Below are 12,036 nucleotides of genomic sequence, written 5' to 3' on the forward strand. Positions count from 1 at the left end.
TGTATATATATATATATATATATATATATATATATATATATATATATGTTTTAAGTCTATCTAGGTGTTGTTTTGTAAGCGGTGACTTTCGCTTTAACTCTTAAAACTCCGCTCCATTCATTTTGAGGGCGCCAGCACACCAAAGGTTACGCATATATTACATGGGCACCGTAAAAGCCACCTAACTGGCTTGTTCAGACCACTCGGGGCTTTCCAAACACGTATTCAGTGTGGGTATGCGGTACTCCTAGCGGGAACTACGACTGTCTGAAGTTAAGCCTCTCATCATGTGACAGAGTTTTGAGTCTATGCTCGGTCATTGTAACAGCTAGACTGAAAGGGACGTTATTGATGGAAAGATTAGGAGCTTAGCCCCCCCATGTTTATTTATTTCATATTGAGATTCAATGGTGCATTGTTTTTTTTTTTTAAGCCATATATGATTACAATAAATACAGCAGTGACCAAAAATGATATAGTATGCCTGATCCTGTTGCAACTTATAGTATGAAAGGAAATTGTGTGGCCTTTCATCTGATATGTTACATTCATGCAGTACAAACTATCCAGTAGTTAAACATATACAGTACTGTGCAAAAGTTTTAGGCAGGTGTGAAAAAATGCTTTCAAAGTAAGAATGCTTTCAAAAATAGACATGTTAATAGATTATATTTATGAATTAACTAAATGCAAAGTGAGTGAACAGAAGAAAAATCTAAATCAAATCCATATTTGGTGTGACCACCCTTTGCCTTCAAAACAGCATCAATTCTTCTAGGTACACTTGCACAAAGTCAGGGATTTTGTAGGCATATAGTCAGGTGTATGATTAAACAATTATACCAAACAGGTGCTAATGATCATCAATTCAATATGTAGGTTGAAACACAATCATTAACTGAAACAGAAACAGCTGTGTAGGAGGAATAAAACTGGGTGAGGAACAGCCAAACTCAGCTAACAAGGTGAGGTTGCTGAAGACAGTTTACTGTCAAAAGTCATACACCATGGCAAGACTGAGCACAGCAACAAGACACAAGGTAGTTATACTGCATCAGCAAGGTCTCTCCCAGGCAGAAATTTCAAGGCAGACAGGGGTTTCCAGATGTGCTGTCCAAGCTCTTTTGAAGAAGCACAAAGAAACGGGCAACGTTGAGGACCGTAGACGCAGTGGTCGGCTAAGGAAACTTACTGCAGCAGATGAAAGGCACATCATGCTTACTTCCCTTCGCCATCGGAAGATGTCCAGCAGTGCCATCAGCTCAGAATTGGCAGAAAACAGTGGGACCCTGGTACACCCATCTACTGTCCGGAGAAGTCTGGTCAGAAGTGGCCTTCATGGAAGCCATATCTTTGACGTGGAAACAAGGCCAAGCGACTCAACTATGCACGAAAACACAGGAACTGGGGTGCAGAAAAATGGCAGCAGGTGCTCTGGACTGATGAGTCAAAATTTGAAATATTTGGCTGGAGCAGAAGGCAGTTTGTTCGCCGAAGGGCTGGAGTGCGGTACACGAATGAGTGACTGCAGGCAACAGTGAAGCATGGTGGAGGTTCCTTGCAAGTTTGGGGCTGCATTTCTGCAAATGGAGTTGGGGATTTGGTCAGAATTAATGGTCTCCTCAATGCTGAGAAGTACAGGCAGATACTTATCCATCATGCAATACCATCAATACCAAATTTATTCTGCAGCATGACAATGACCCCAAACATACAGCGAAAGTCATTAAGAACTATCTTCAGCGTAAAGATGAACAAGGAGTCCTGGAAGTGATAATATGGCCCCCACAGAGCCCTGATCTCAACATCATCGAGTCTGTCTGGGATTACATGAAGAGAGAGAAGCAACTGAGGCTGCCTAAATCCACAGAAGAACTGTGGTTAGTTCTCCAAGATGTTTGGGCCAACCTACCTGCCGAGTTCCTTCAAAAACTGTGTGCAAGTGTACCTAGAAGAATTGATGCTGTTTTGAAGGCAAAGGGTGGTCACACCAAATATTGATTTGATGTAGATTTTTCTTCTGTTCACTCACTTTGCATTTTGTTAATTGATAAACATAAACTATTAACATGTCTATTTTTGAAAGCATTCTTACTTTACAGCATTTTTTCACACCTGTCAAACTTTTGCACAGTACTGTACATAAATGAAAACAGTGGAAAAAAAAAAAAAAAAAACAGGCAGAAATAGGGCCAAGTGTAAAATCCCCCCAGCACACAAAAATGAAATTCAAGCCCTGCATGAAGACCATAGTGCCAGTCGTAAAAAAGACAACAAATGCAAAGCACCGCATTCTTCCATGCTAAAAAACTTAGACCCAAGGTACTGCGCTCAAGGCAGGGCTTTCCAAAGCAAGTAAGCTAAATTAATTGCTTATTTAATTATTGTTTAGTTTATTTTTTACACTCTACTTGCATTTAATAAACCTATAATTAGCAATGTTAAACCATGACCGCTTCTTAATTAAATTATATCAGACGATGAAGAAATGAGCTCAAAGCAATTTTTTTTAGCTGTACATTCCTTAAAGGAAACTGATCGCTTTACTGTGTAAAGGATGTAGTCAATACACTACATGCCTCTGGTTAAATTTAGCAAATAAGGCAGAATTAGCACAAGAAACAACTGGGAGGATTAATTATACGTTTACATTAAAAGGGGTGCTATTTAAATTACAATTGGGTGATACACGGCAGTAAACACTGCATTGACACAAAAATAAAATCAATACAGTTTACACTGCCGGATAGCCTGGCATCACTGCCAGCGTTGCCACTATCACACATACGTCCGGAGGAGCCAGCATTGCCACTGCTGGAGTGCCCCGCACCGTTTAAAGCATTTCTGCTGCCAGTGTTGTCGCTGCCCTTGTCAGCATTTCCGCTGTCGGAGTGCCCTGCACCTCTGCCAGCATTTGCCACTGTCAGCATTGGGGTCACCCCGACAGAAGGAGGTGGAGACCACTTCCACCACAGCCCCGATCACCAACCTGCCCACAAGAATCCATGAGAGGAAAGATTGCCATGTGTGCTGCTCCATGAGGAGGAATGGAGCAGTGTGAAAGCCCTGCCGGTGCACGGGTGTGTGGGGAATATTGGTTGGCAGGGAGGGGGTTAAATTCCTCCCTGCAAAAAATGTGGGAATGTGGCTGGAGCCATAAATTGAATAAATGATTACATTATTAATTAGGCCACAGGTGTCTAAAAAGGGTGATCACAGGTTTGATTTGTGATGGTGAAGGTACGGTGCTGGACTGTGTTTGTTTTGTTGTTTTTGTATATGTAAATAAATGCGCATGAGCACTTAAACTGTTCTTTTGCTGTTCTTCATACAGCTCTTGCCAATTTATTTTTGAACCCAAAAAAGAGAGTTGCAACCTTTATAAAACAATGATGAATTAATAATTACACTATTACTTGCAACTTCTTTTGCACAATGCATGGTACCCCAAAGTATCTTCATAACATTTATTCCCCTGGTCCCACCCTAGTCTGTTGAAAATAAATGCTCACTTTCTCCAAAACGAAACATAGATCAACAAAATAATTCAGACTGGGTGAACATCTTTTTTCAAACTAAAACGAGAGGTTTATCTGTTTTTTTCTGTCTTCATCTTTCTGAAACCTTTTTCTTGGACACTGTAGCCTGCCTCTGTGCTGTGACCTTTCAACTCTGGCTTGTTTATTTATTATTTTTTTTAAAAGGTAGTGCTGTAGTAGCCTACACAGAAACAGCCAGTCACAATAAATTCACGGTAATAAAAACATTTGCCACATTAGATGTAGATGTATAGTTTTCATAAATATATTGGTTAAATAAGCACTTTTAAGCCAGACACCCAGAGAAAAATAAACACAGTAGGGCTGTGTTTGAAGGTTCGTTCGCTAGCCAGGAATTCGAAGGTAGTTTAACCCGTTGAAGGTTCGTCAAGCTCATTCAGACACTACGTTTTTTTTTTTTTTCTGTGTTAACAGAAACTGTTTGCCAGTGTGTGAATACTGGAAATCACACATTAAATTTCACTCACATGCAAAAATGGGATCTTTGGATTTGTATAATGCATATTACGTAAACAAAAGTTGTTGTATTAAAATCCACTACCAAATCATTATACGTAGCAATTCTATATGGTGCCGCTGCCGTGTACAGAGCAGGGTATAGTATCCAAAACACTGGGGGGTACCTATAGAAGTTGTAGTGCTTCAGTAAAATATGTACTGAATACCTCGTGTACAAGACAGTGTAAGAGAAGTGCTATGGTAGAATATGTTTGAATCATACAAAATATACGCTAAAACTAATCATTTTAATTTCGAAAACTGAGCACCGTCCGCCCCTCCCCATCCAGCTCGTGTTATCCAGAAACAAAAACCTTTAATTTCTTCATTCTCCATCTCGACAGCAAAGCTTTGTATAGCGTAAGCTGTATTGAAAGAAATGTCTTCAAACCCCTCTGCTGTTTGGGATAGTTTTGTTAAATGCCCAGACGATCAAAAAAAAAAAGTTGAATGTAAACTGTGCAAACAACTGTTGATGTACCATGGAGGCACAACCAATCTCCAGGGTCACTTGACAAGAGAAGTTCATATTATTATTAGTATTACTATTTATATTTTTAGTAGTAAAATGTGACTGAACCTGCTTGGAATGATGACTTAAATAAAGCTTTGTTTTGCCCAAGTCTGCTGCAATGTAAGCTTACTGTATATATCACAAGCAGCATCAATTCTGTGTAAATAAACATGTTTTTTTTTTATTTAAATGAAAAAACATGATTACTGCTCTATACAACGTATTTTTAAACTACATGTGAATGTTTTATTCCATTTATATGGATTACCTGGAAAATAGGATTTTCAATCAAATATAAAACAAGCAGCTATGGTGACGTTACCAGTAAATTATGCAAATGAGTACCATTGAAGGTTTGAACCTTCCTTCGGTAATGTGTTCGGAACCTTCGAAGGTCAAAACGTACCCTTCGTTTCAGCCCTAAAACACAGTATATTAAGACGCCGCCCGTTTCACACTACATAACCAGTGTGAATCCTTGTATTATTTGCCAGATTGAGGGTGCAGAAAGCAGGTGTACACATTTATTAAAACCATTGAAAACTCATGTCCAGGGTTAGACATTTCAGACTTCCGACCAGACTCCATTCCCCAAGGGGTTCGTAACTCCGAGGTTGTACTGCACTTCCTTAGTAGCAGAATACACTTCCTGTTTATGCTACTATAGCATGTATTATGCATTTTTCACTGTACTGCATTATGCATTGCTTTTTTTACTGTACATCATGTATTATGCATTTCTCTGTATTTAAAGTATTATGGATTTTCTTATTGCTGCATCTTGTAAAGTACTTTGTGATGGTGGTCCACTATGAAAGGTGCTATATAAAAAGGATTGCTTGATTGAAAATGCATGTGCAGGATAACTGCAATGCCTCATATGAGGATTATTTTACAACAATCTACTTTTTATTTGTGTTGCAGTCAAAAGTAGGGATGCAAAGGTTATGAGTTTATCCATCACATTTAAAAACAAATAACGTGTTTAATAATGGTATGTCATGTTCCCTTGGCTGCACAAATGCAGTTTGGTTTTTCGATTTTGGTTTTTCGATTTTTTTTACCGAAAACAGATGATGTCAAAAACAGCTGATCATAAGCAGCTTGCATCCCAAGTGAAAAGGGGAAACAAATTTCTCAGTTTGCTTACCTTTCTTTCAGGTATAAATGTGTAATTTTTTAACTTGAAATTAAACCCAAGATAACGACCAACACTCAATTCTAGAAGATCAGAATAGGGTTGCTTCAAAAAGGTGCAACATTTTTCTTAGTAGATGCAGTTTTATAAATAAGGTGGACACCAGCAATTATTCTTAACAAAACGGCAGCCACACTCCAATACAGGTGCTGGTAGAAAGAGCAGGTCTATGTTCATAGCAAAGCATCCTCACACACAGTACTGGCTGAAAATGTGTAAAGTCAGTCTTCAATAAAACCAGGTCACAAACTCCTTAGACACAAAAACCTTTACAGGGATTTCAGGTGCTCCCCGAGCTGCCAACCCCCCTCCCACCTCATGGCCAGTGGTACTTACAGGAGTTGTGCCGCCGGCGAAAGCCTTTGGCCAGGCCGAGTGCCTCTAAGTGGCGATCCCCGTAGCTTTTTGAACACTGCTGTGGCGAGTGGAGCTCCTCTTGTGCTCTCAGGTCACCTTTGCGAGGCACAGCCATGGGGGCACTGCTGGGGGCACTGCCAGGCCCTTTGGTGCTCCTCCCGTTGTGGGCAGTGGAGCCAGAGTCTGTCTGCCCTGCTGGGGCTCCACCACCAGGGATCTCCAGGATCTTCAGTTCCTTGATGTCCATGGCACTGGAGGAAGGAAGAGGGGACGTGCCATTTGTAGACAGTGCAATACAATGGAATTTATATTCAAGGCTCTTGGACGCAGGCACTCGCATCATTTACACGTGAAGGGTTTGTCAAGACTCTTTAATTGTGCAGGTAATGCAGCTGTGTTGTGAGGTTCGATTATCAGAATGTTACAAGCTCCTACTCTTATGTTGTAGTTCCCGATGTGGAGAAGTGGAAAACATGGACCTGGGAATACTTGGAATGGAGAGAACTGAAGCTATACGGAGTTGTGCCCTTTTCACATGATCACCTGTGTGTACAGTTGCTTGTTTTGACAGAAATACATTTCAGGCTTTCTTGCTGACTGCTTCCAAAGCATAAACAACTGTTTGAAAGATGTTCGTGGCTGTGGACAGAAATAAATGGCTCAGAAGTTGAAAAGATTTTTTTCGCTGTTTATTTAGCTGTACTATAGTAATACTTTTAATTTTAACGGTCTACTGGTTGCTTGTCAATTCTAGACAGAACTGATGGTAGTTCTGGTTGTGTAAGTTTTTTGTTTTTTTTTCCAAATGACCGCAGCTATAAAGTAAAAGAAAGAAATGTGGTCATTTAAATCTCCCTACTACTAACTGATCGCACTAAATATATATTTTTTAAAAGTTAGCTCCCCTCGAGTTAAATTTGATATGAATTAAGTTGATGCACTTAAAAAGAAAAAAAATCTAAAGAAAGCAGGACTTCACTTACTACTTTCCTAGAGCTTAGTGTTCTGGCACGGTGAGCAGAGCAGAGCACGCATAGTTTGCAATATTGAATAAACAAGTTAATTAGCTTGGGGAACTCAGTAGACAAATATAATTGAGACCAAAATATTAATTATGATTAGCACTTCTGTTTATTTTTTTTTATTTCATTTTTCTGTGCTTATTTTTGGCTATTTTCAAGTTTTACGTAAATCGTTTCTTTTCAGGGCTTTCACTTTTTATATACTGTATGAAATATGTGTTTTCGGTTATTTTCCAAAATGCTTGGGTGTTTTTCTGTCAAAATATGTATAGTAACTCAACAGTACTTGCATACTTAAGTTGTACCTTCTTTCCTTTGCTGTCTTCCACAACAAAATCCTTATGGTCACAGGCACATTCTTCTGGGGTTTTTGTGTAGGCATTTAACATTTTGCCACAATTTGCAATTCTGTTTTAAATCCTATGTATCTTAACTCTAATACAGCTTTAAATCTTGCGAACAAGCCTCGTAATCTCATTTTAAATCTTGCAAGCGGAGTCTCCAATATAAATGTAGGAATTTGCTGCAACTCGGAAGTTGGGTGGGTTTAAAGTATACAGAACGAATCAATGATAGATACAAATCAGGAAGAAGGGACATTGCCCAGCTGCACTGGGAAATAGTTACTTTTTATTTATTTAAATGGGAAAGGGGTAAAGTCAATGTGAACCGAGTAACCATTTCCAGTATTTTTCTGGTGTTTATTGGTTATACTCAGATTTCATTTTTTAAAACCGAATATCAGAAGACCCAATTATGATTTATGAATTTAAGAACCCGATAGGTTCTGAACTTCTGCAGCATTTGATCTCCTTTAATATTAAGAGCAGTGGGGGGTGCCTGGTTGAGTAATGCTTTCATTCATGCTGACATTATACTGGTCGTTTCAGATACGCCAAGAACTATTGTCAAATATTTGAATTTGAAATTATCAAGCAAAACATGAATGTTAAATAAGAAAAAATATTTCAACTTTTAAAAACAAATTGTTATAAACTATGTTCTTTCATGTCCTTTTTAATAACAAAAAATAAGGCTGCTGCTAAATTTAACTTTTTCACATTGGCCTATTTAATCTCCAGAATTTCATGCATGTGTATCGCTTTAAGAATGCACAGACTTGTTACGCGTTGTGACTGGTGAAACATTTAGTGACCAGTCACTGTGACAGGTAGTAGTTTTTCCTAGCAGAAACGCTGATCTAGGTCATTCAAGTGGGCCAGCGGGGGTTACCCTTTTACGTCATTAACACCCTTGAAACCATCTTTAAAATTATGCACACAGATAGCCTATCCCAGAACCATTTTCTCAATCACACCAGAAATGGAAGGAACACCTCCCAGGAATTTGGTTCACTTGAGCTGGAACAACCCTATACAATTTCCGCCCCCACCATTTGTTCTTTACAAAAATAAGCAGATAGCATGGTGGGCCTGGCAGTGTTTATTGGAGGAAATATACGATCAGTAGGCAGTACTTAGTATAACAGTGTGTTGGTATAACAGCAGAGGCCTCACCTGAACGTGACTTCTGGCACAGGGCACTTCATTCCGTTGTGAAAGGGCTGTCTCAGAGAGATGGTCTGGCTGCCCTGGTCCACAGACGACACCTTCCCCTGGTACACTCCTAGTGTCTCCCCGCAGTTTATAGAAACCAGGCTCCCCAGCCAGTCGGCAGCCATCCTGTCAGCAACTGAACCCCAGAAAGAGACAAAACAGGAATGGAAGTCAGACTCCCAATACACAGCAATTCAAACTGAACCCCAGAAAGAGACAACCCAGGAATGAAAGTCAGACTCCCAATACACAGCAATTCGAGTCCTTTCAGGTTTTATACAAGGGGTTGACAATTATTTTCCTAAACATTTAACTTCAGTATTAAAACACATTTAAAACTATCATATTGAGTGTTTGTAACCTATTAGAAAAGCCATATGAACTTCCCTCACTTTATATGGAGTGCTGCCTACAATATAATCTGTGTATAGACTGGATATGCATAGCATTTAATAGTATAGGGATAAACAGTGAACAAATGCTGCACATGACAATTGGTTTACTCTGTACACTTACTACTACGTAAACACTAAGGCTTCACATCTATATTTGGTTTGCATATTTTAGACAAGAGTTAAACGTTAAGGTTTAGCATTTGGCTAACCTTTAACCCTCCCCTCCGTCCCTCTATCTGCAGGAAGTAATAATTCATAAACTCCAGTGTAATACAGTACAGCTCAACGTTTGATTGCTTTCTGTATGTTTTTGGATGTACACTCAGTATGTTTGTTACATTTTCCACAGAAACAGGGCTACGCGGTTACCGCTATCTCGGGAACACAGATCCCCTCATAGTATAGCACACATACTGAAGAAATGTATGAAGCTTGGACACAGTAAACAGAAGTATATATTTTCGTGTTATCAAAACCTATTTCCAGCTGTTACTATTGCTGTAATAATATCCCTGTACAGTCAAGGAATGCAGAAATGCTGTAAAAATTATAAATAACAACTGAGAATGCAGACTTAAGTGGAAGCAATTCGTCCGCTGTACATCATTCAGTTTGTAATCCAACAATCATACAAAAACATTGCACCACTCCCGCTGCAATGTCGTCACTGGCAGCAAGAAACTAGCGGCGATACTACCAGCATGTATTTATTGTTGTACCATTAAAACAATACAAAACACTGCTAAGGACACCTCACTAGTTAAGCTAATACAAACAAAACTCCCGGTGCGAGGCCTACATAATACTGTCCGTCCTTAAGTTGTGTACATTTTCTCAAAAACAAATTCCACATTAACAATGAAAAAACAACGCAATAAATGCAACCCGAGAACCCAATTGTAATGTTGTTCATTAAGGGCATATTTGTAGCTGAAACGGTAATTTAAATATATATATATATATATATATATAGTGATAACAAATATAATATTAAAAAAAAAAAAAAAATCCCAGTGTTTATTTCCATCTTCTCCCCGCACCGTGTTGTTGACCCGGTGTTTGAAATCCGTGGTTATAAATGGGTTACCTGCTCCTGTTGTTCACTTTTCGTAATGAAAGTTTGGGTTTTATTGAATTAGCCGTTTCGAGCGTCTTTTTAAACATCCGAAGCCTTGGTCTTGTGTAACGCCTGCTTTCTCTCTCTGTCCGCTACTTCCTGAAGGCCTCATGGCTGCTTACCTCACTTCCTCTCCCTTGCCTTCTCGGCTCCGTGTTGCTGCTGTCGAGGAGAGAAGGTAATTAGACTGTCCAGCCGTCCTCGCAGTATGAGTTGCCGTGGCTCGCGGGTATTCACGCAAGGGCCCTGACTTTTATCCAGTATTTCATTTATCCATCTATAACGGACATACAACAATAATTCCAAACTGCTGAAACACCACCAGCGGTAATTTGTATTACCTGTCTTACCCATTGTGACTAAATCGGACTTGTAATAGGGAAGCAACTTTTATGCATTTAATAATATATGTCTGGAAAATCTTTTGCATAACAAATAATACTGTGGTGAGCCTCGGTTCCTACAAGCAGGGGCTTCTCACGGGCGGGGGTCAGACGCGAACTTGGGATCTCCTTTGAACCATAGCACCAATACCACTGTACAAAAGAGCCAAGCTCCCTTGCAGGAGCTGGTATATAGCATCAATACCACTGTACAAAAGAAATCAAAAGAACTGGGCTCCCTTGCAGGAGCTGGTATATAGCACCAATACCACTGTACAAAAGAGCCAGGCTCCCTTGCAGGAGCTAGTATATAGCATCAATACCACTGTACAAAAGAACTGGGCTCCCTTGCAGGAGCTGGTATATAGCACCAATACCACTGTACAAAAGAGCCAGGCTCCAATGCAGGAGCTGGTATATAGCACCAATACTGCTGCACAAAAGAGCCAGGCTCCCTTTCAGGAGCTGGTATCGGGCTTATGTCTTCATATTTGATTGCGTCACCTACCAGCCCTGACCTCTACCCCTGTGCATGCTACAATACATACAAGACATTCCAATTACTGTACCATCAAAAATTCTGGGGTGGTTTTATACATGGCCACTAGGGGTGTGCATCTGTGAGTAAATTCACACCCAAGTGATCAAACCACCTAACTTCAGGAATTCAACGTTTAGAAGAGATTGAAAAATGACATTTTAGCTGGAATAGTTCAGTAAGCAAGGTAAATGATTATCTAAAGCAGGATAGAGAATGAGAATATTAATGACATTGATGAAAGTGGCATGGGAAAAACAGGTTGTACCAAGAGCATGGCGCCGAGCAGGTGGAGTCTTTATACCTAAAGAAAAAGATTCTACAAGCATCAGTCAGTTTCGTCCCATTTCCCTATTAAACGTAGAAGGCAAGATTTTCTTCAGCATTATTGCTCAGAGATTGTCAGCTTACCTATTAAAGAACTGCTTCATTGACACTTCAATACAAAAAGCGGGCATTCCAGGTTTCCCAGGTTGCTTAGAACACATCAATGTGATCTGGCAACAAATTCAATCAGCTAAAAAGGAGAGGAAGGAGCTCCATGTGACATTCCTGGATTTGGCTAATGCATATGGTTCAGTGCCACATGAACTACTTTGGGCAGCATTTGATTTTTTCAGTGTACCGATGACAATAACAAATTTAGTGAAAGCCTATTTTGGAGATTTGCAATTCAGTTTTTCAACTTCAGAATTCAGCACTACATGGCAATGCCTAGAGGTTGGAATAATGGCAGGATGCACCATTTCTCCACTGGCTTTTACCATGGCAATGGAAGTAATCATTAGGGCATCAAAATGGGTAGTAGGAGTAGAGCGCTTGGCTTCTGGAATGCGACTACCACCAATTCGAGCATACATGGATGACATGACAACCATGACTACAACAGTAGCCTGCA

General features: G+C 39.8%; 1 protein-coding gene across 2 annotated transcripts in view; it reads right to left on the reverse strand.

The window, feature by feature from the left end:
- The window catches only part of LOC117971998 (enhancer of mRNA-decapping protein 3-like), a 55,892-nt gene extending 45,436 nt beyond the window's left edge, over positions 1–10,456 (reverse strand). The window contains exons 1-3 of one of the 2 annotated variants that reach the window (XM_058998389.1): positions 10,340–10,456; positions 8,667–8,841; positions 6,107–6,378 (exon numbers count right to left, since the gene is read on the reverse strand). In XM_058998389.1, the coding sequence (XP_058854372.1) occupies positions 6,107–6,378; positions 8,667–8,830 (436 nt within the window). In that variant the 5' untranslated portion in view covers positions 8,831–8,841; positions 10,340–10,456. The other variant, XM_058998388.1, reaches the window with a different exon arrangement.
- Positions 10,457–12,036: the final 1,580 nt, after the last annotated feature.

Source organism: Acipenser ruthenus, chromosome 24 (assembly GCF_902713425.1).
Source record: "Acipenser ruthenus chromosome 24, fAciRut3.2 maternal haplotype, whole genome shotgun sequence".
Lineage (NCBI taxonomy): Eukaryota > Metazoa > Chordata > Actinopteri > Acipenseriformes > Acipenseridae > Acipenser > Acipenser ruthenus.